Source organism: Clupea harengus, chromosome 14, assembly GCF_900700415.2.
Source record: "Clupea harengus chromosome 14, Ch_v2.0.2, whole genome shotgun sequence".
In the NCBI taxonomy this organism is placed as follows: Eukaryota; Metazoa; Chordata; class Actinopteri; order Clupeiformes; family Clupeidae; genus Clupea; species Clupea harengus.
In genome coordinates, this window is record NC_045165.1 from 28,270,625 (window position 1) to 28,295,637 (window position 25,013).

At 40.9% G+C, this 25,013-nt stretch overlaps 1 protein-coding gene across 2 annotated transcripts in view; it reads left to right on the top strand.

Annotated features, from left to right (window-relative positions):
- Positions 1 to 25,013, top strand: part of LOC105909402 — a 48,186-nt gene that overhangs the window by 17,703 nt on the left and 5,470 nt on the right. The window contains exons 3-6 of one of the 2 annotated variants that reach the window (XM_031580811.2): positions 4,380 to 4,472; positions 6,296 to 6,443; positions 6,624 to 6,821; positions 14,757 to 15,024. In XM_031580811.2, coding sequence (XP_031436671.1) covers positions 4,380 to 4,472; positions 6,296 to 6,443; positions 6,624 to 6,821; positions 14,757 to 14,765 — 448 coding nt within the window. In that variant the 3' untranslated portion in view covers positions 14,766 to 15,024. Of the gene's footprint in view, positions 1 to 4,379; positions 4,473 to 6,295; positions 6,444 to 6,623; positions 6,822 to 14,756; positions 15,025 to 25,013 lie in introns of those variants that run through there. The other variant, XM_012838030.2, reaches the window with a different exon arrangement.

Here is a 25,013-nt window from a genome sequence, read left to right on the forward strand (position 1 = left end):
TTAACCTCCAGTGATAAATTAATAATTCCGCCGAGGCGTTCTCTGGCAGGGAACATTTTTCATGCGCCAATCACATACCACCACTGCCTAATTTGAATTTATCTATGGCAAAAAATATCATGTACCCTTGATTTCTGTACTAACAAAGAAGCAGGAGCAAACCTGTGTTATGGGAATCTGCAATGAATCTATATGGGATATCCTCGAAGCTGCCAGTCCACTGCTAGCTACCGATAGTTTAAATCAGGCTACTTACAAGGACAAAAAGACCACCTACATTACCTGTCCTTGCTACCTGTATATTTCTATTCACTTTCACTGTTGCTGACGATGCTCCACTTTAAGCCCACTGCCTCTCTTTCTCCCAGTACCCTCTTTGCCTGTCTTCATGACATCAGCTTTTGCATGACTAACAACTATCTAAATCTTTCTAACTGTAAAACTGAGCTTCTTCTTGTTGGCTCTAAACTCTTACTAAGATGAACACCTTCACGAAGGTTAAGAGCTTTGGTGTTATTTTGGACCATACTCTCTCCTTCACTGCACACATAAACATTTCTCACAGCACCTTTTTTATCTATGGAACCTCTAGACTATCCCCTTCCCTCACTCAGCACAGCTAATTTCATAGGGCAATGAGCACTGCAAACAGGCTTCACGCATCAGCAGCCGTGCAGTGACAATAGGTGGGGATAGCTGCATTTGCTCATTTTGTTGACACAAAGCAGGGCGCAATCAAGCATAGATGGGTTGAGTAATTAGGGGATGTGAAAATGAAGACATTCTTCATCAACCAATCACAATGATTTGACCATACCTTATTAACGTTCACACAGAGCTTAATAATTGTGCTACAGCACAGCACACAACACATTTCCAGTCGTGAACAGAGCCCTTTACACCAGAGGAAACTAAAGTTCTTGTGTGGGAGGTCTTCCTAACATTAAATAATTTAGAAGTTTCACAGGAAAAGGTGTTGCTTTGAAGGAAGCCATTTCTACATGGAACTCCCCCGTCTGTGCGTGGACACACCCCAGCATTGCGCTGACACACACATATTTGCACTTAGAATCTTGCTCATGTTATGGAATTAGCTTAATGATTTTGCCAAGTTTTAAAATTAGATTTAGGTCATGTGCAGCAGACTTTCTGTATTACCAACCACGCTGTCCATCAATGAAACTAGGGTCCGAAGTCAATGCTTTTCTGACATCGCACATTGATCATTACGATTCATTGCATACTCCACATCAACCAGCCACTCAACTCTCCTGCTAATCCAACTCCACTGGCCTGCTCTGTCCTACCAAATCAACTCTCCTTCTAATCCCTCTCCACTGGCCTGCTCTGTCCTACCAAATTGAATTTGCAGGACTACAGTCTTAGCACTATGTGTAGAAAAGCCTTTTCCCACAATGCACCAAGGCTCTGGAACTGACTTCCCTACCATATCCAGCACTGTGAATCTGACACTGAAATGTAAAACTGCTCTTGGCATATTCACTATGACATGAAATTAAAAACAAGGTACCGTTGGATTCTTTGGGTCAAGCCAAGTTCAATGCCATATCACCATATCGTGTAAATGTATGGATGTGTACATATGTGTAAGTAAATAAAATCCTCATTATTATCATTATCATTGTTATTATTATTGCATGCAATTCAACACGCAGTTTTTATTTTCTAAACATTGGTCCGTCTGCCTTTTCTGTTCTCAAGTTCTGTTTTAGGTTCTTTTCATTTCAGAAAGAAATATCCCAGCGGAGCTTGTATTTATCAAGCTCAAACTTGGCATGTATCTGGCTTCCCACCACCCACTGATCACATCCAGACACCTCGTCAGGACTGTAGCTTTTATCCTGTCCATAGATTGTTCCTTGTTTAATTTCACTCCCCTTCCCAAACACCTCCCATCGGGATTTTAATCCCATATAAATTCAATTGAATGTTTTTTTTGTTCAATGTTTAACTTAAATTGGACCTCTCATAAATATTCCAAATCACTCACTTGGTGTTTGATGAGGAAATGAGAGTCCGACCCCTGCAATTCCCCAGCTTATCCAGGCAAAAAGGGTAGGCTTTGATGGGACTAGATCTGAACTTGGTGGTAGGCCTTCAAGGCAAATGCCCCACAAACATTTCACACAGGCACACTTAGGGTGGGGATGACTGCACTCATAAAACATGCTTACACACAGTGAGCATACTAAGGAGCGACGCAAACTTTCATCTACACATTTTGATAGTTGTTGTTTGTTCCAGAGTATCTGGAGGAGATAGCAGACAGATAGGGCAATGATTCTACACCACTCAAACATGTTTCAATAGTGTAGCAGGCATCTACAGGTGGGGAAGTGAAAATGTGATGGCAAGACATAAAAAGGCAAACAAAGGAAAAGGGTGTTTTTTAACATGGTACAAAGTAGCAAAACTGAAATTACGCCTAAAACGGTCAAGTGTGTCTGGCCCAGAGCCTAAAATACTATGAAGCTATTCTCCCATTTGGGCTTAAAGATGCAGTCCACGTTTCAGTTTTGGTTTCGTGAAAGGTTGTTGATATTTGAGCTCAACAGCCAATCAAATTATACACCTCCCTTCTGTGCTTCTGATTGGCTGGGATTGTTTATGGCCCAAGACAATGTGCTTGTTTGTTGAGTGCAAACACTGCACAGCACAGTCACATTCCTTACAAATTTGGAGGCACTGTAAATTGCAGTGGGAGTTCAGGTTAACGACTATTCACAGGAATTTGTAGGGACCACAGACAACTGCCATCTGTATACGACTGCGCTTTCGTTGTGTTAGCGCCAAGCACAACTACACAAATTACATAAATTGTCTCTGAAAGTGTTGCTCCTGGTTTTGTAAACTTTTGGTCAGCAAGCATGGCTACTAATTTATCACATCAATGTTACAAAAGGTTGAACGTACCATTACTGTTACAAACGTAACATTGATAGAAATAAGAAATGAGAAATAAGTAGCTATGCTGCTAGCAAGCTCTTTTTTATTCTTCTTTGAATTAGGAAGACATTCTGTGGCTCTAGACTAGTGTTTGTGCCACTCTTTAACCAGTTATCCTGGCCAAGAGCCAGTTGTTTGGTGTCAAGACGCAAAGAACTGGTTCAAGAACTGCCCTGGTGGAAAATCTGTTTGCCGCGGATATGAATCAGCAACACCAAATTGCTTTCCATGGAGGAGAGGATGCTGCTTTGTAGGTCAAAGGAAACTGCTTTTGCCGCATCTGCTTGATGACATTGGAAGCCCCCCACACACACCCGGGCCAGAGACAAAAAGCTCTGTGCTAGATGTTGAGCTCCCAGGTCAAACTAGAGTGTACATTGATGGCTCCCATTTTTGGGCCAATGAAAACTATTATATTGGATGTGCTGTGTGGGCCTCACAGCCTTCTAATGTAGATACGTGTCAACAATTACTGTTCAAATTGCTCAGGAGGCAGAACAGATAACCCTGCTGGAAGCCATCAAAGCACACCCAGAACTGCTATGCGTATACACAGACATCAAATATGTGTGGGGTGTGGTATATGATATTATGGTGCAGTGGCAGCTACGCAAGTTCCTCACCACAGCAGGAACACTGTTCAAATATTGTGAATACTGTCACATCGATTTGGCAAGAGATCAAAACCGATCAAAACAAAAATCTGAACATGGACAAACAAAACAACATTGTTGATCAGTGAGCAAAGCTAGCAGCAGTGGTTGTGAATGCAAAATGTTAAACATCAAGCAGAAATGTCACATTCCTTACAGACCACAGACCTGCTGAATGGTTGAACCTGTGAACCGCACAATCAAAGAGCTCCTTGCCAAACAAGTCGCACAGCATAAAAGTCAGTGGACTGATGCTTTACCCACAGTCTTGACAGTGTTGTGGGCAACCCCTTCCAAAGTAACCGGCATCAGCCCGTATGAACTCATCACTGGACGAGTTATGAAGCTCCCCATTGATCCAGAAATCTCCCCAGCAGATCTGGGACCGCTCACTGTCGCTAAACAACAGACTGTGCTGCTGACTCAGATGCTGGACACATAGCCTGACAGTGCTATTTGCACAGGGCACCACTAAAGCAACATTAATCTGACCTAACCAATGATGCTCAATTCAATCCGGCTGATGAAACCAAATTAGCTGAGGGTGACATGGTGATGACTTGAGTCTTTGTGAAACACAGTACAGTAGGCCCCAGTGGCATCGGCCATATGAAGTCAAAGCTGTCTGCAACAGCTCTGTGGCCATAACCAGAAGAGGGAGATTGAGATGGTATCACATGTCCCAATGCAAAGTGTTCAAATTGTTGTGACTTCTTGACAAAATAACTTTGTCTCTTTGTTGTTTTTCTGTGTACCCAGGTCCGCCAGCGCCGTCCCATGGACGCCAGGAACATGTCTTTGCCATGCTGCCTCCGCCTGGGTCAACGAGTCTCACTCACCCATAACTTTAGGGTATGGAAGTATTCTAAGGGGCAATCCACACCTCACATCCCAATTCCTCTCAAGCAGTTAGTTCTAGGCCTCTCGAATTAGCACTGGAACCAAACTGTGACACCAAAATGTGCTGGAGAGAGGGACCCATCCATCTTTTCACTCAAAACATACGAGTTAGGCATCAGATTTTCATAATACCACAGCCTGGTACCAAAGACACACCACACTCCAACACTGGCATCACGAATCTCATACACAAACTATGGGCTAGATTACAACACCAAGGATCTAGAACCACCCACAGATGCACACATTCAGCTCCACATAATCTCACACACATACGTAGTGTACACAGATCTTCTATTCAACCGCACTTCTCCGACAGGAGATCAGTCTAAGTCAAAGTAATTTGTGTGGATAACCCGGAAGGAGGGAACATACTGTGTTGGGCTATGTCAACCAAATCCAACTGCATACACCAGTGTGAAGAACTGCACCACACAATGTCCCAAAGTTTATCCCGCCCCTCCAGGCAGTCTCATTATGGGGGATGTGAGTAAGACTCTGCTACACAATGTCAATCTGGTCGTGACATGTTAGCTATAACATTACATATGTCTTGACTAGTGCTGTCAAACGATTAAAATATTTAATCGCGATTAATCGCATTTATGTCATAGTTAACTCAAGATTAATCGCGATTAATCGCAAATTTGTATCTATTCTAAATGTCCTTTCCTTTATTTATTTTTTCCATCATTTTATTTTTATTTTAATGCCCTTATCAACATGGAAAAGTGGATTGGCTTGCTTTATGCAAATGTTTTATTTTATTGAAAACCAACATTGCCAAACAGGGCAGTACAAAATAAAATTATAAAGTGCACATTTCAGGTAAACAAGGACTACCTATAGTGCAGTTAAACCATGGCTTAATATTTTCTTTTTTTCAAGTTTGCTGGGAACATAGCAGTCAGGCCTCTTATTTCAGAAACAATGAACCGTAACAGTTAGGTTACCAATAAAAGGTAAGCCTACTACTTCTTTGCTTTCAGCCAGCTGCCTGTTGACATTTTTAGACAACAGTGAAGCTCGCTTCTTTTGCACAACACAACTTTTAAAAGTAAACTTTCCATTCAGAAGCTTTTTATCATCCATTTCGCCGTATCGCGCTCACCATTCACTCAACCCATAACGTTAGCCTACTACACAGTTTGGGAGGCCAAAAAGAACGTTAATCTAAAATAAATAAAATAAATAAATAAATTATATTAAAAAAAAAATTTGCGTTAATCTCGCGATAAAAAAATTAACGGCGTTAAAATGGGTTTGCGTTAATGCCGTTAATAACGCGTTAAACTGACAGCACTAGTCTTGACTACATATGTGACACTCTGCAGTGAGAAAGATGAGAATCGATGATTTAGTGTCTGATTAAGGCAGACTTCCACTCGCAATAATTGAATGTACAGCTTGCATTGGTTTCTTTGCCACTTATCCATCCAGGACAGGTTTTCCATTGGTGCTGTGGTGAAGAATAAGGTGTCAAAATGGAACCACTGGGTATATGACCTTAAAAAACACAGAGACCTTGTTTACTTCTTGTACATGTTGTCAAGACACCTCCAGTTATATCCTATGTACTTGTAGCACCTTAAAACATTTTTCACAGAATGGCTCCAAGTTCATTAGTGTTCAGTCACTGCATGGGGATTCGGACGCCATCCAGGTATCACACAAACAGTGGTGCATTCAGTGAACTCCTTCACCTAAGGGGGTCTGACCTGTCCCACAAACCACAGCTTTTGCTTGGAGGTAACCAAGGATTTCTCCATGAACAGCATCCTGACAAGAGTTTCACTGGACCTGGTCGTCGCTCGCTGGTGTGAGGACACCTTCTACGAAGAGGGCACCTGGGCCCTGACGGTCACGATGGACTTGGTACAACAAATCATCCTAAAGACGGACTACCACTTAACCCAAGCACAGGTACAGGCAAATCTAGCCAGAATAACAGGTGAAATCCTGTGCAGCTCCTCCACCCTCTCAGCTCAGTATGCTTACACTTGGTGGGACTGGGTGTTTAGCAGATATTAGCATGATATTCATATTCACTGCCACACTAATCCAGTGCTGCTTTTCACAATGCATCATCTGTTCACTCCACAGAGCTACCCACACTGCCCTGACACTCAGCCCTCTGCAGTGGCCGGCGCTCCAACATTGGGAACATGGACTGTGAGCCTGACAGTGACCCCTATGGAACACTCTCATGACCTGTCAAAGTTCTGCTTTGGTAGCACTTGGAGACTGATATCATGGCTGGATGTACTATTTCACCATTGGGCCTTCACCATGGCAATGCAGGTAATTATAGCCATATCTAAATATTAAATATTAAATATACCATATCTAAATGGGTTGTTGGTGGTGAAAGGCTGCAGGATGGAACATGGTTAACTCTCATCCGAGCTTATATGGATGAGATGACGACGTCTCTATGTACCCGTCGGCTGTGAGCCAAGTTGAATGACAGTCTAAAATGGGCATGGATTAAAGTGAAACCTAGCAAGCCAGTAGAAGTGTTTCTATCAGTAAGGGAAACACTGGTAGATATCATCTATATTGTTGGTGAGATGATTCCTGCTATTGTAGAAAAAATGGACACACATCAGTCTGTGCCAGATTGTCAACTGTAATATTCATACAATAACATCTCTGAACTATTTAGCAGGGAGTGTGTGTAGTAGAAACTTAAGCAGAGCTACCCTATCATGGTTTGATTCTGCCAGAGAAGGCTAACAGCTGCACTACTGCTCTCTCTCTCTCCCTCATTAAAAGGGCTATATGCAGTTACGTCTGCTTGGGCTGGGCAGTATGAAATCATTTAGCTAGCTGAGAGCTAGCCAGTCTTACATATACTACCCTAAGTATATCACATGTCTGAGTCATTAAATGTCACAAAATCAAGAAATAATATATAAACTACTATTCAAAAGTTTTGAATCACTGAGAAATTGAATTGGCTTTTTATATTAAATATAGCCTAATACGTATCAGAAATATAGTGTAGACATTGTCAATTGTATCAAATTTGTTTGATTTGAGTGGAATATCTACATAGGCGTAAGTCAAATTTTTGCCACCATCACTCCTGTTTTTCAATGGCACATTATGTCAACTAATAATCTTAAAAAGGAAAACATGTTTCATCAGCCATCCCTTTTGCACTTACGTTTGTGTGGCTGAAGGCTGTTGAGCTGTTAGAGGAAGCAATATAACCGGCCTTCTTTGGGCTACTTCAGTATCTGGAGCGTCAGCACAATTGATTATGGTCTAAAAATGGTCAGAAAGAAAGAGCTTTCTTCAGAAATGCATCAGTCTGTTATTGTTGTAAAAGTTTGTGTGTGTTTGTGTGTGTGTGTGTGTGTGTGTGTGTGTGTGTGTGTGTGTGTGTGTGTGTGTGGGTGTGTGTGTGTGTGTGTATAAAGGGAGCAAGATATCTGATATGCTTCTAAGACCAGGTGAAGGTCTGGGACAGCTGGCTTTTCTCTCTCTCCCTCTGTTACTATGCTGAGGTCATCCTTGTTGGTATCGCACACACAGCAGTCACATTGTGCCCCCATGCAGACAGATTGCTTATAATAACCATTAGGGACCTTTTCACTTTTCATTGTCAGCAGTTCATGAGATAATTTTGTCACCATTCAAGAATATAATTCCCCTAACAGGAGGATAAAAATAAATCGGATGGTTGTGAAGGCACTATATTGGGGTGGTCTAATCCCATTTACAAGTCTGAATACACCCATCATAATGATATTAAACCACTGCAAGGCAGTTGGATTTGACAATTTCTGCTATTTTTAAAAGTGAGGAATGCTTGACTTAAAAGCTTTTGAGTGATTGCAAAAGGGATAAAAAGAAAGAGTGGCTGAAATGTCCACTACCTGTTTGGCATCTTCCCCGTTGACGTGAGTGCTGTGTAATAAGGAAATCATTTTGAAATGGAAAGTTCAACTGATAAACGTGGCTAGGCTTAGTCTGAGTCCTGAGTCAAATCTGATGACACAGAGAAAAAATTCATGGGAGTAGTTCAAAAATAGATTTTGATAAAACTCAAAATGGCATACTTCAGTAAGGTGGACATGTTGACATCCAGAACTCTCAAGGAATCAGCAGATGATCGAATCTTTATTCTACCAAATGCCAAAGAATACCAAAGACATCCAAAATCATAATCAGACGCTCAATTGCTTATTGTTATGCCCCACAGTCAAACGTAGCAAATGTTTTTAACATAATTTGACAAATCCCTAGACTACATTTGGTGACAGTACACCTTCTACGTCATAAGGGGAGGGAGCAAAATAGTCCTCAATTTCAGGAATGTCAAGTTTAATGTCAGGGGATTTGCCTCCATGTATCCAGTTATCATTGCCTCCAAATTTCTTAATACAATGTTTATATTTCTTCAAAACTCTTTCGCACATTAGCTCATTCAAAATCCAGTGTGTCCACAAAGTGCTGCATTCATATTTCCAGGATATTTGTTGACACCTGCTGGAAGAACCATCAAATTTCCATTATTTCTATTCCATTATCAGAACATAGAGCCCCTGTGTTAATTGTGTTGAATACATTACATCGGAATGAACAATGGTGTTAAAGAAATGACTGGTAGTTTAGGTTAATTGTGAAAGGAATTAGTGAATTTCAAAAGATGTAGTTACTAAATGCATTTTGTATTAAACTAAGGAAAAAGATCCACAGTTTAGTGGATCTGCAATTATAGTAACTGTTGAAAAGTGCAATTTTAATAAATCTGAGAAACCCATTGTGTGAAATTGCAATAAGATTAATGATGGGGACCTTCAAAGAGAACTACTCTAATTCTTACTCTCGATTCTCTCCCAGTGTGTAAAAGCACACATATGCCTCTTCCTCTTCCTCTTCCGCACACATATGCCTCTTTCTCTTCTGTCGTCATTCTATGACTCTAGCTGTATCCATTATTTAATCCCAAACATGATCCCTTTTGTATAGATGGCAATAAGACTGAAAAAAAAAACATTCATAACAGTTCATTTAAGCTATACAAGTTAGTATTTCGGCACAATGTCTGCAGATGTCTACACATGTGTCACACATACTGTTCTAAATATGCAATGTTTTGGACCAAACTGTGAAGTGAGGATGTGTGTTTCCTGTATGGAAACATTGACCCATGTCTGCACGTCACTTAAAGGTCCAAACCAGAGAGAAACAGAGACTACTGATGGTGGAGAGACAAAGTGATGTGAAATGATTTGCATCAATACTTATTTCATTTCTGTGTAAGTTGAAGTGAATATGTTTTACAAATATGAAGGTATGCTGTTATATGTGCTTTGGCACTGTTACAGGACCGTGCAAATGGGAGCATAGAGGGAGAATGGGTTTTCAGGGATCATTTCAGTGCTCTGGCTTATGATGACAACATGAGCTGATTCTGATCTTTATGAGCTAGGAGCTAACTGCAGTGCCTTTACAAGTGCTCCCCTCAAAGGGGATTTGCAGACATTCTGGGATATTTCAACAATCCTTTGGTGAATGATTAGTAAGACCCAACAGTATCTATCGTTTCACTCATTGATGGGGGAGAGCTCCAATGTCCCCTTGCCCCATGTTAAGCATTAACACGTTAGAGGGCCCTCACCCCTCTAGTTTGCCATTTTACAGTTTTAAAAACACATATTTCTCAGCTGGAATCTGCATAAAATATTCATATTCATTACTATGTTTAGGTAATTTGTGGTGTTAACTGCTAATGAAAAAAAGTTTGTGTACATATGTGCTTGTAATTTATAAAAGCACAGTTATGTAGGTAAGTATGTACACTCTTCTTTTGTCTACACACATTTTCTGTTTATTGTGCAATACCCAGTTTCTAACACTGAATCTACAGACTGCTGTATAAATTAGGCCCCTGGTATGGTTTTTATATAAATGGGGAATGAAGATATCAGAAATGTAAGTAAGTATTTCAGTAATGTCACTGAAAAAAGCCATACCATAATAAAATGCAAACAAGGAAAGTGCACAGATTTCCTCTCTGTGATACCAACATAAAAAAACATACATTCATTCCCAGTGTTTTACTGACTGGCTTTCCAGCAGTCATGCTGTGTGTGTAATATTTCTAATTTGCCACGAAGCAGCAAAACTGACACAAGAAGCCATAAATTCCCTTCTAATTCTAAATAATTCCGATTACATGGACGAGTAGTTTTCAATCAGAAAGATAATCTTGGTGATATATGGTGGGATAATTGGCTGTCTCCACGACGTAAATATTGTGTCGTTCTATTAATCTTGCTGAATGAGGTGTCAAACTGTCACTCATTCATCAAACTGAATTAGAAATTGTAACGAAAATTTGCATGCAATTCAGTCCAGGGAAGAGGCTGTTTATATATATATCTCTCTCTCTCTGTGTGTGTGTGTGTGTGTGTGTGTGTGTGTGTGTGTATGTATGTGTGTGTGTGTGTGTGTGTGTGTGTGTGTGTGTGTTTATGGGACACTTTGCTGATGGAAAGGTTATTAGAGATCATATACAGCCCATGTAATGGTAGTCTTTTCTAAAGAAGGAAAGAAAAACAGAAAGGAAGAAAGAACAGATGTTAAGGGCAATTCATTTCTTTGTAAGAAAAATATGTACAAAATATTCATAAGCATCAAAGAAGGCTAATTAACAGATATTGGTCAAAACTCTGAGTGCTTTCTTTCATTTGTCTTATACAAAGATTCAGTAATTCTGATTAGAAACTTGCTCAATTTCTCCAGTCCTGCCACATTGGGTCACTTGAATCCTCTGCTTATGAAATGGTTCCACCACTAGGTTATCCAGTCACTGCAGTGTGGCTCAGCATACCTAACATGCAAAAAAAAGAAGAGGGCGGAATCAAACCTCAACGTCTTCTTAATTGAATTAATAAAGACCATAATTAATGACCTACAGGCTCAGGGACACCTTATTTGAGAGTGTAGACTTTAAAAATAAAAAAATAAATTAAATAAAAAAGGTTATGCCATAGAAATCAAAATGATATTGTTTCTCAATTAAATCTCAAACATCAGTGATTTAAGTCCCCTCCCTGCCATTAATTGTCTCATAATTTTCATGCACCTGACAGGGACAGGGCTGCCACTAATTACTACCTATTGACTAATAATACACATTAGGTCTTAGGAGGGCAAACAGATGTACTGATGCAAGAGATGCTCTGACATATTGGTCCCCATGACATCATCGCTGGTTGCCATTCATGTGTCATAGCCTGTGAAGCAGGCTGCTTGCATTTAGCCTCTTCCCACAACATGTTCCTCTCATGAAGTAAGAGCATTCTCTGACCTCTGAAGCAGTCCTCAGATTCAGATGGATTTGAACCCTCTTATTGTCCTTGGGTCATAGTGACCAGAAGCTATTTTCAAACATTGCAAAATGAAAGAGATTGATGATGAAACTCCATGGCTGTCCATGGCCTAAAAAGCAGGATTTTTTTTAACCACTTTCAGTGTACATGCCTATTGTCTTTGGGTCAATATGACCCGAAATAACTTTTGATATAGAACAAGCTATATGAGTCACTCAGTGTGCTTCAAACGAGTCAGCCCGTACCTCATTCTCACAATTACCTGCTAAAATGACCATATCAGGAAAGCTAATTTAGCATGGAAGTTTAATAGCGATGCATTGCATCCATGTCTTCAAAACCACTGATTCTCCCCTCCACACAGGGATGTACCCGTTTAAAAGTTTCCACCGTTTCAGCCATTCTTAGGTCTTCTGGAAGAGTATTCTAAAGGCTGGGAGCATAGAAACTAAAAGCTGCCTCTCCATGTTTCTTTGTCCTGGCCTTTGGAACTGTTAAGAGTTCAGTGCCAGAAGACCTCAGGGATCTACTGGGTGTGTACCTTGAGAGCATGTCTGACATATATTCAGGTGCATGACTATGGAGTGATTTATAGACTAGTCAAATCATTTTGAAATCTATTCTGAAACTAACAGGTAACCAGTGCAGTGATTTTAAGACTGGTGTGATGTGCGCCCTCCATCTTGTTTTGGTGAGGACTCAAGCTGCTGCATTCTGTATTGTTTCTAATTGACTAATGGCTTTTTTTGGTAGACCAGACAAGAACGAGTAACAGTAGTCTAGCCTGCTCGTGATAAAAGCGTGCGTCAGTTTTTCAATGTCAGCCTGAGAGAGAAACGGTTGCACCTTAGTAATGTTTCTTAAGTGATAAAAAGATATTTTAATTATATTTTTGATATGGGTTTCAAAATTCAGATCTGTGTCAAATATGACACCTAGGTTTCTCGCCTGGTGCTTGTTGTTAAGTACAAGTGTTTACAAGTGTGCAGATAGTTTCTCTCTTTCTGCTTTTTCACCAATGACTAATACCTATCAGCCCCTGTCACCATTGTGCTTGCTCTAAAGGGGGTCCAGGCACTGGGCTCTGTAAAGCACCAAAAAAATTATTTTACAATTAGTCTGTCGTAAAACGCTACTTTGCCTGGACTATTAAACATGTGATTGAATGAATCATTCATGCAACGTACTTATTGCTTCATAGGTGAGGTCATGATTGGTGAGGCCTCGCATGATGCAATGCTCCAATTTATCTTTGAAATAATTGTTAATATGAAGTAGTTACAATATGCTTGTTGCCTTCTCCTACACAGAAGCAATGGCTGGCTCTAATTGTCAGATTGAAGAAGACCTTCACCACATCTGATTCTTTACTGGATCACTTGATCGTTGTTTTGTTATTGCATAATAATCCTTTCACACTCTCTGTTTTCTTTTTAGGATGAGTTTGCCTAGAGGGGAAAAAAATTCATTCACAATAAAAGTTCTAACAGAGTAGCTTTTGTTAGTACTCATGCCACGTGTTGCCCCATGCTTACCAGGTGTTTTGGCCTGGGACACCCAGCCCCTGGGTTTGGGGGCAAGGAGGCTGATGAAAGGCTCCAGGCAGGGCCATGAAAGGGCCCATTCACTAGGGGCCATGTGGAACACAGTTGTGTACACATAGGCCTCCAGGCCTGCTGACAGCCCACAAGAAATCAGAGAGAAGGGAACAGAAAAGAGAGTAGAAGAGTGCAATATGGAGGTTCAGCCTAAATCATTTGGGTGCCAGATCTTAGGGAGAAAACGGGGACAAAGAGAGAGTGAGAGTCCGGAAGTGAGTTGAAAACATCCAGGCAGGCTCAGTTGCACACTGGAGCAGGTGTAGAGGGTGATGGGTGAGGATGCTGAGGATAAAGTGATCGCTAGTCAGCAACTCAACAGATTTCCTCCTGTCCCTTGTGAAACCCAATAGCACTCTGGTCTTGATAAGTTATTCTCGGATGTACAGTATACATTACAGATTGAATAAATGGGGAATAACTTTACACGGGAATAACATTATTGAAATCATACATTGATGACAAGCATGGAATGACTTGTAAAATAAATACAGAGATGGTAGAGCTGTCATTCATCCCTTTAATAGTCTCTATAAACAATAACTGGCCCTCCCACTGGATCTTATTTCAGTAAGAGATCCATGTCCTGTCCATGGCCCACTCCTCAAATCACTCTGTATCCAGTCGCATCTATCCTTTTCCCCTCTACCCTCTCCGCAGACACTGGCACATCCCGGGATCATTCTCTGATTTCTTTATCTGCAGTTCAAAGCATGATGACTAATTTATCTGTGCGTAGGACAGGGAGAGGAAGCGACTGTCAGTGGCCTCTCAGCATGCTGGGTATACTGTGCTCTCCCCTGACAACTGGCAGCACACACACATTCTATCCCTGCACCAGTGTGGGAAATAGACACTGACACGGCGGGTGATGTGCTGTATGGGGGGCATGTCAGATCACTAGTGAAGGCAGCACACTGATTATTTTCAGCTCTGTCTGATGAAAACAGTACATTTACCATAAACCAACAAATGTTTGAATGTAAATACATGAGGGAAAAGTGCATGTTAAGAAAAAGTATTATGAAACAAAAAAGATGTATAGAAAAAGGAACATATGCTTGGCATTAACAAGTGCAGGCAAATCTGCTAGTAATGCAAAGAACAGACTCAGAGCCCTATTTTGATGGTGAAAATAGCTGGTGAAAATGGCAGTGCATGTACTATAATACTATAGTATAATACATGTACTAGATTGAGCTTTGCACGAGTGAAGTATGATTGGGTCCTTGTATGTTGAAAGGTTTGCGGAACTTGGACCAGATTTTGAGTGTTTGTAATACCAACAGGATTGTTGATTCCCACCAGCTCTATGGGTTGGAATGGTGAAGCGGCTAAGGAATGAACTGGGATGGTTCCATCCTCACCCAGACCAGTGCCCCATCCTCACCCAGACCAGTGCCCCATCCTCACCCAGACCAGTGCCCCATCCTCACCCAGACCAGTGCCCCATCCACGGAGCCCTAAACAGTGCACTCTGTACAGTAGGGTCAGACCCTTTCCTGTATCTGGAAACACTCTGTGTGAATATGTTCTCCCTATGTGTATGTATATGTGATTTATCTATGTATGTCGGTGAGGTGTATAAGTGTATTTGTGTATGTGTATAAGCTACTGGATGACCTAAATTTCCCTCGGGATTAATAAAGTATCCATCTATCTATCTATCTAAACTATCCATTCAAAAATATTCTGTATATTGCATGCCCTGACCTTTTTGGTTTCTGCAGGTAAGACTCACGGATCCTTGACTGTTTTCCAGCTCAAGTCTTGATATGGGTTTTATCAAGCTCCTTCAATCTGATTTTAGGAATAAAAATGGGGATATTTAAAAAAAAAAAAAAGGTAAAGAAATCGAGGAATAATATTCATTTTTAATTGATTCATTACTTGACTAGTGAAGGGAATAAATTTGGCATCCAGCAAAAAATAATCAATTCAGGATTATATTTGGTGTACTGGTGAAAGCGTTTTCCCTTTTGGGTTTGCTAACCTCCAGGGGTCAAACAGACTATATTCTTCCTTGAAGTTTTTAATAGCTGCAGCAGTTTGAGATGGGTGGATTTCCCTTGGTGAAGACCAGTCTAGGCCAGGGTCCAAGGCACAATTGAAATCTCCTCATATTGGTGGTTGTGAACATTGAGGAGCTTGGTGAAAAAGCTATTTATAAAGCCACTATTTGGTGTATATTAGGGATGGGGGGGGGGGGGGGGGGGGGGGAATCGATTCAGTTACAAATCACAACTCTTGTGTGTGACGATTTTTATATCGCCACGCTGCCTCCCAAATCGATATTTTGTCTGTAGCCTACTTTTAATTATTTTATTCAAGGCGGAAAAAAACGTTGCCGCTTATAATCCTACAGATTTTCCTGCAGCATTCTATTTGTTCATGAGTTCCTTCCGGCTAGAAGCGCAGCTTCACACATAGTAGCTAGGTAGGAATACAAAGGCTAACATTTTGGACGGCAAACATGTCAGACGTTAGTCCCGAAATTCATGCTGCACCTCAACAGTTTAAATCGCACGTCTGGAAGAACTTTGGTTTACATAATTTACTAGGAAAAATGTGTTAGACATGCGCAATGCTGTCTGCAAACTATGCCACGGAAAGATAAAGTATTGTGGTAATACGACCAACATACATGCCCATATCACTCGACACCATCCTGAGTTATCAGACAAAACAGCGGAGGAAGCCAAACCTGCTAGCAGCAAACAACAAACGCTGGATACATGTTTCAGTAAGCTCCCCAGCAGTTCAGAAAAGGCTAATCGCATCACAGAATCAATCTCTCATTTTATATGCAAAGACCTTCGTCCATATAGTGTGGTAGAAAATACAGGTTTTCATAACATGATTTACACTTTAGAGCCGAGGTACACAATACCATCAAGACGTTTCTTTTCTGACACAGCCCTGCCCGAGATCTACAACAATACCCAAGCACTAGCTTCGCATAGCCTACATGCAAACAACAGTCAAGCATAGCCTACTTTTTGTTTATTTCAAAGTGTATATTTTAAGTAGGGCTGTCAAAGTTAACGGGTTAATCTATGAGATTATTGTGGCCTAGATTAATGCGATAAAATATTGTAACGCAGTTAACGCAACTTTGTTTACTTCCGGTGTGCATTGACCCCTGACACGAAACCGTCGCATGTCTGCAGTAAGTTAGATAGGAGAGACCGAGACGGTAGTTGAAGATGGAGAGAGCTGAGGGATTGTTGGGCGGAAAGTTTCTGTTTAAGAGGCAAAATGACGGAACAATCTACAAAACTAAAATTGTATGTAGCATTTGTCAAGCTGAATTTAGCTATCACAGAAGCAGCTCGTCTTTAAGTTATCACCTTAATGCAAAGCACCCGACAGAAAGCAGTCCCAGGTTAGATAGTCGCCAACCCACACTCCACGACTTCTCTAGGAAAATAACTAGACCAGTCCGTGAAAAGGTGACCAACGCTGTAGCAGTTTGGGTTGCAGGTGACTGTCGGACCATCAACATAGCTGAAGACGGTGGGCTGACTGAGGTGATTCGAATTGCTTCAGGGGACAATTCTTACGATTTAATAATTCAGGTTTTTAATGGCACACACGACACACTGCAACACACACGTGCATATATATGGAGGCGACACAGGACACACACATACACGCACACGCAGGCCTGAGGTCGCGGTGAATTTATTCTCTGCCTTTTTCCTATCCTGGACCGTCCTTCCTCCTGGACCTCCCAGGAGCAGTGGGCAGCTTGTAAGCGCCCGGGGACCAAGTGAACCGTCCGCCTTGGTCAGGGACGGACAGGAGTGTTCTGTACATAGACAGGATGAGTTGGAGGCACGGAATTACATAACCGTTGTAGATCCAGCTATGTTGTGAACGTCAATCCGGTAATTTCACCTCGTCAATCCATCACATACCTGACACCAAACGAGCGGGACATTAAAGTAACACTTTGCAACAATTTGACACTTTTTGAGGTATGGTTTTATAGGCAACTAGTTTTGGTACCATCCTCAAATTCATTTTTATAGCATATGGTCATGTGAAGGATAGATAAACACCTGTGTCTTTCCCACTATCCATCCAGAATATGCCCTATGTGTCTGTGTACCAGGCTGGAATACCCTGCAAAAATGGAAGAAAAGCTTTCACAGCATGACATTGCCAGCTATACTGCCAAAAGACACCAGTTAGTGTGTTGGCAAGCTTCTATCAGTGTCAACTGGGCTGTTGGTGGTGTTTGCAAGGTTCTTGCATGCCTTTTAGGTAGTTAGCGTGCTCATTTTGGAACATAACTCCTTATTGCTGCAGAAGAAGCAGAAATAAGTTGCTATTTAACATCAAGACTTTTTTCTGCAATTTTATGATACATTTATGTGGTAAACAAGAAAATATCCAGCGTCTCCAAAAATGCGGTAAATTACTGATTTTGGTCTAAATTCGCAAATTGCAGAATCACCCAAAAATTAAGGAACTGTCTGATTTAATCTGAAAGCTGACAAGCAGAGTGTGCTACCACAAAGAGACTTTAACACATCGGTTGCATTCTATCAACTGACTGATACAAGACAACTGAAAGCAAACATAATTGAGAGGTTGACAAAAAGCAGGTGGCCTGCAGAAGGGTTGCACTGGATTGAGGTGCTAAGTCATAAATGAGAGGGGGCCCTTGAGAAAATGTCAGGCTGTGGGCTGATTAACAGTTACCTGATTGCATTAGCATTTTGATCCTTCAGACACAGGCACACGATGGCTTTTTTATCTATCTATCTGTCCGTCCGTCCGTCCATCCATTAAATATTAGTGATGGTGATTGAGACCTCTGATTGAGAGAAGTGTTTATTGGACCTTTGTCTCTTCGGTTAAACCTATCTCTACGGTAGGATGCTGCTGCAGTCTTCCCACCTGATCCTATTGCAGAAACCCTCTGCTGACAGCTGCCCATTCCCACCCAACTGTTAAGCACAATTTCTACTTTGTGATACATCTTGTACACATATTGTGTGCCAGCCTAATGACCCGCAATATAAAAGGCCATCAATGACATCGTTTTCGGCTTCATAGCTCTGCTTATCCTTATAATGAAAACCTTATGAGCACACTGTATACCCACTAAGATGTTCTGCAAACCTATACCTTGAATGCTGGCTCTCTCTATTTCCACCCACTATCAATTTTGTATTTATCATCCAGTACCAGTCAAAGGTTTGGACATACCTTGTGGTTTTTCTTTATTTTTATTTTCTACATCAAAACTATGAAAGAACGCACTGAAATTACGTAAGTAAACAAAAGGTGTTAAACAAACCAGAATATGTTTTATATTTTAGATTCTTTAAAGTAGCCACCTTTTGCTATGATAACAGCTTAGCACACTCTTGCCATTCTCTCAATCAGCTTCATGAGGTAGTTTGAGAACACATGTAACTCCTGTGCTGGTTTTTGTTTTTATTTTGATCTGTTTTCTAATGTCTTTTTAAATGTTTTGTTAGTCACTTGGACAAAAACGTCTGCTAAATACTATATCCATAACCATAGATCGAGCATATTACATATTCAAGTCTTGCAAGTCTTGTGATATATCAGGCAGTAAGTGAACAATCTGCTCTTATAGGGCCTCATTTACTAACATTGCGACCGCAGCTTAATCTGCGCCTTTGCCAAACCGCAAATAACGCACGGTATTTTGCATCCTATTTATCAAACAAGAACCCTCGTCGCGTCATCTGCGCCTAACACCGCCCATTAGTGTTATTTAGCGCTCCGCGAAAATAGGGAAGAAAGAGCCTGTGTGTTCCACCGTGGATGATGAGCTAAAATTAGAATTAGAGCTTTTGGTACACGAGGTTACAGCAAACTAACCCAGGTAAATATAGAAACTCATAAATATTTTTCCGTTTAGCCCTTCCGTCCACATTAAAAGTTGTGATCACTTTGAATTCAAGACTGTCTTTTATTGGTAAGCTGATTTGGGGAAATTAAACTTTTCAGCGAACATTGAGTGTATGGGTTGCTATGGTTACCCCTCAGGGTGCCTGTGCAGCTTCATATTAACGAGTTTATGTTCACAAGAAAGTTCATATTCACACATATTAACATGAGTTAATCACACACAGGCAACTGCAAACTGTTAAGATGGGTCTCTAGCTAGAGATAGCTAGGATAGTTAATATCCAGGTTAACTGCTCCATAGCATCCCATTAAATAGTCTGGTAGGAATACACGACACCCCTTACTTTAAAACGGCGTATTCCAACACTGAAAACCATGCTTTTCAAAAACGCTGCCCTAGGCAGATACATTTGAAAACTGTAGTTGTAGGTTGCCATGGCACTGGGGGTAGCTTGCACTTGAGAGGCTATAACAGGGGTCGGCAAGTAACTTGGGCGGCGGGCCAGTTTTTTTCCTCGCCACTAGGTGGCGGGCCAAAGTCTGGGTTACTGCATATTAAGACGCTGCAATAGGTGCACTCGCAACAACTAGGCCTACATGGAGAATGGATAGGTCTACTACAAATAACTAATGATAATAAACCATGTGAATGAGCCCATTGGTTGTCTGTTTGAATAATTTAATTATTTTGACGAACTCTGTCTTATCCCCCTGTCAATATAGCCTTGCCTATTGTGAATAATAGCAATGACGAAGTTTTTTCAACATTGAGCCTCCTAATTAGACCTAGGCTACTACTTAGAGTCCATCTTAGACTACTTTTATTTCGAAATAGTTGGTTGACGCACCTCCTTACAATGTTTATTGTTTGGGAAAATAGCGTGCAGAGAGAAATTAGCATACAATGTCTTTGTCAAAAAGTCGGAAGAGGAAAGTTGACAACGACAACAGAGCCTATTAAACTTTGCCTTTATCTTACCCGGCTTCACTAATGGAAAGCCCATGTGTCTCGTCTGCAACAAAGTTGTTGTGGTTTGCAAAGGGTACAATGTCAATGATCTAGCTATGTCTTCAATTTAAGGAGTGATGAGGCTGGTGCACTCAATAGCTCGCTATCGACTAACATTACCTCAGACAAGGTAGCTAGCTAGCAGGTTAGCTGGCAAAATAGTCTTACAAAACGAGATGACGATACAAATTTTAAAAGACGTTTTTTCTGACTTCCACAAACAGAAAACACAGCCGATTACCCACGTTGTCATTATTGGTGCACAAAAACAGCTCTCACTGACTGACACTGGTGCTTGCTTAGAAGTAACAAAGTGACTTGTCATTTCTATGAGTGAGGTAACGTTAAAATTAGCTTTATTGAACGTCCTATAAAAGTCCCCCAATAAAGGTGTCATGGGTTTACGATCCATTTAAATTTCATTGATCTAGCGATGTCAATTCAGAGATGCTAGTTATAAACCAACCGACACTTCTCTGTGACAGCCATACGAAGACGTTACGAGAGGGTTGCCTTGCCAGAACAAACAGGAGGATGCTAGATAATATTACTATTTCTAATACGTTTTTGAAATTTGACATCAACATGGTCTGTCATCCAAACGTGGTGGCTCGTCATCGTTGGTGCACATAAATACTGTCTCATCCAGTGAGAATAGACGCGGGCGTTTAGGATTACTAGCCATAACTGTAAAACACACTGTTTCTCCTCAGGCGATCTGTCAGTAGTGAGATGTAGCGATAAAAAACTTCAGAAAAGTCAATGACAGGAAACCCAGTTTCCGGTTTCAAAATAAAAGTAAAATGTTAATCTAACCATTAGCGGGGTATTATTTCATGAATTAATGTTGTAGTATAAAAACTGTCTCTTTAAAAAAAAAACTGCTACGATCGGAATAATTTGACGGGCTCAAAAAATGTACTGGCGGGCCACAATTTGCCCGCGGGCCGCCTGTTGCCGACCCATGGGCTATAACATCAAAATAAACATGGAAGGTGAAATGAATATGCTGCTCTGTCTCTACAATTTACTTACCGGTAGTTTAGTTAGTGTACTTCGAGTACAAGTACTTTTCCTGAATAGATACGCGTTACTCCTACGCAGAAGGTGTGCACTGTACTCGGTGTGCTTGAACTATGAAATACCGTTTAAACCATACAATGAACGGCGATTCTGGGTAAGACTTGGCCAAACTTTTCCCGAACAGCTAGCTGGTGGGACAGTTTGTATTTGTTTGTATGCCTATATTAAATGATATATCAAATATAAACATTTTTCTAATTTCTCGCAGGCACATAGTTTTAATTTAGCAGCTGATATGTCATGCTAAAACACTTCTTGTTTCGTTACTAATACATAATTAGGCGCACTTTACGCATCTCCTCCCATCTCTTTGCGACGAACACCCACTTTCCCACACCCACTTCCTAGCAGCGGTAATCTGCGCTTTTACTCAGGTGCGCCTCTTTTGGAAATAGGGTTTTATGTCTTTACCCGCTATTTTACGCCTGAAATGGGCGCAATCCTGTTAGTAAATGAGGCTCATAGTCTGCATGCTGAATCCGTGAGAAATGGGCAGGTATAAATGTCTGAGTGACTTTGATAAGAGCCGAACCATTATGGCCAGACTGGGTCTTGTCAAACTGGCAAGTCTCGTGAGGAGCTCCTATTCAGCAGTAGTAAGTACCTATCGAAAGTGGTCTAAGGAGGAACAAACCATGATCCAAGAACAGGGTTCTGGGTACCCATGATTTATCAATGCACATGTCTGGTCCCAACTGACAGAAGGGTTACTGGGGCACAATTTACAAAAAATCTTAATGCATATTGCATTAAGGGCTGCATAGATGCAAAGCGTTCAGCAGGGATGGGTAAAAACAGCGTTCAGCAGGGATGGGTAAAAACAGCGTTCAGCAGGGATGGGTAAAAACAGTGTTCAGCAGGGATGGGTAAAAACAGATCCAAATCTATTTGCTTTTCACTGCTTAACAGTGCTGTTGAGAAGCGCTGTCATCATGATGTGGAGTATTCAAGGCAGCTAGAGAACCGTAGACATGTCAAGAAGGCAAAAAACATACTTCACATTTTTTCTCATCCAATCATAGAGAGTGACAAAGACTTTCAACACCTGGCACCCTTTCAAAATGTCACAAGCAGGTGACATGGTCTGCACCCCCTAGCAGATATCTAGGTTTTGTTACGCAGCCTAGACTATGATTTGGTCTTTTCACTGAATCAGAGAAGACAAATGAGACATCAGTCTTTCACTTACCATGTTTCTTAAACAAACCTGGACCAAGCGCTCAGCACACTGTGGTATCTCCCAAACATGCATGCAGATACATACATATGAGATTATCATGTATCCAGTTTCAAGATAGACCAGTACATTTTATTCACAAATCCATTACGAGTGTTAGTGTTAGTCTCCTCAGAAGAAAACTAAAGACGCATTTTATATTAATACAATTTTGTCATGAAGACAGAAGTCATTGAAGTCAATTTTGTCATAAAGAGAAGGTGTGGCTACAATCGTTGAGAGGTCTGCTGTGTTCGGCATACACCGGACCACAAAGGCCACAAAAAATGTTTTAAAAAAGGCTGCGCTACACCTCAATCAGAGAAACTGTAGGTGGCAGCAGCGATGCCCCAGTGCTAGGGCTATCCAACACCTGTATCATGGACATAATAGGGAAGGTCCACTATGAGGCTAAGACACAACTTGCAGGTAGCTACTTTACTGTTTGTTAACTTATATACTTTGTATTTAGGCTGTATTGGTTACCACTGACCAACATTAGACACAGGTGTTTCTGGTGGTTGTGAGGTGAAGAGGTGGGCTGAGACACCACAATTAAAATGTCAGATTTGGAGGAGACAGAAATTTGATTTACCCCCTTGTAAGAACTCTACAAAGCCACTCAAATGAATTATAAGCTTGTAAATTCCCTCAATTTGCACTTGCACGTACCTGGGTGTGTGCATCATAAAGTGCTACAGTGCCAGGTTAGCTCGCCCAGGGTCACCCTAAAGATAGGACGGTATTTGGGATATTTTGGGAAGTTAGGGTTGTAATACCATTTCTTTATCTAGATTTAAGATAGGATTTTGAATTCAGGATCTGACCTTCTGCTATAGCTATTGTCTTAAATTAGAGTCATAATCTCCATGGTTACTAGACAGATGAAGTAGGATTTTAGAGTCAGGATGTTTCTGTAAGGACCCCCTGGTCTCCAAATTCCTCAGACTTCAATCTGATCAAGGATCTGTGGGATGCGGTGGGACAATGAGTTTCCTTGTCTACTCCACCTTGCAACTCTTTAAGCATCCAGCAGTGATGTGTTGGTGCCAGAGAGCACAGGCCACCTTCAGTGGTGTTGTAGAGTCCATGCCTCAGGTTGGACCTGTATTGGTGGCATATAGAGGGTCAACAGCATATTAAAATGGGGTTTCACAGATCAGCGGATTATCTATGATGGCCACAGATTCTACTTCCTTGTTTCAAACTGTTCAAAATTTCAAAATGTTTGATTTTGTTGGCCTAACAATCGAGAGTCATCAAGTGTATGATGCTCCCCGTCTCAACTAATGAATGCGTCAAATCAGAAAACATCTGATCAGAGACTGGACAGGCCAGTCATGACTTGGTGCTGTGATTTTGAAGTTGGGCAGTATGTGACCCTAGTAATCTAGTATGGTATCCTTAGTCACCATGAGAACTGGATGATAGTCAGTTTGCCATACCCATCTTTTTAAAATATCTTCAGATTCTACAATATGTGTAGTCTAACCCCAACTTTAGATGGACAATAAATAATTATAAATAAGTGATGAATAAATAAGTAATACAAGGAAAAAGAAAATCCCTTAAAACACAACTCAGAGATGCCTAAACATTCAGGGGGCAATTTAAAAGGTAAAGAATAAAATTGGTGTTTTAAACAAGTTTTAAAGGTGGCAATGGTTGGGAAGAACCTAACATGGAGGGGGAGACTCATATGCTAGCTGCCATGTTTTGGACAAAAGTGAGAGAGGGTGGTTTTAGCAAACCCGAATATAGGGATTTGACGTATTTCTGATTGTAACTGGATGTAATGAAAGCATGGATTACTGTCTTCGTTCTTTTGTGATAAAATGGGTTTTCATGTGGCAATTGAGCTCAGCTGAAACAAAAGCATTCATTTCCTTGTGAAATTTGTGAGTGTGAAATCTAGAGGGATTTCTGTCAAGATTTTTGACATAGTTCGGCACATTTGCAAAATAGGGCATAACTTTCTACAAAATTCTGTGACTGTCCTGAAATGTCTTGATGGTTAGGAGGTTTGAATAATTTTGAGTACAAATGCATGCCCCTAACCCCACTAGGATGTTTCAAAATCAAAATGAATGTAGAGATTTTTTGCCTGGCTCTGCTAGGCTAAGATGCATCAGAACACTTAAGTTAGTATTCAATTCCTTGATTTAACATAATTTTGTCTCCTCAGAATTTTGCTTGGGAATAGAGAACTAAAACTGATGTTTAATGTCTCACTGGCATGTAGATTTGCTTTTTCTGCCTAAATTGACCTGTGCTTCTTTTCCGATGACTTCCCTTCTTTAATGATCAGGTTGGGTGGATGAGGGGTAGTTAAATAATATTCCC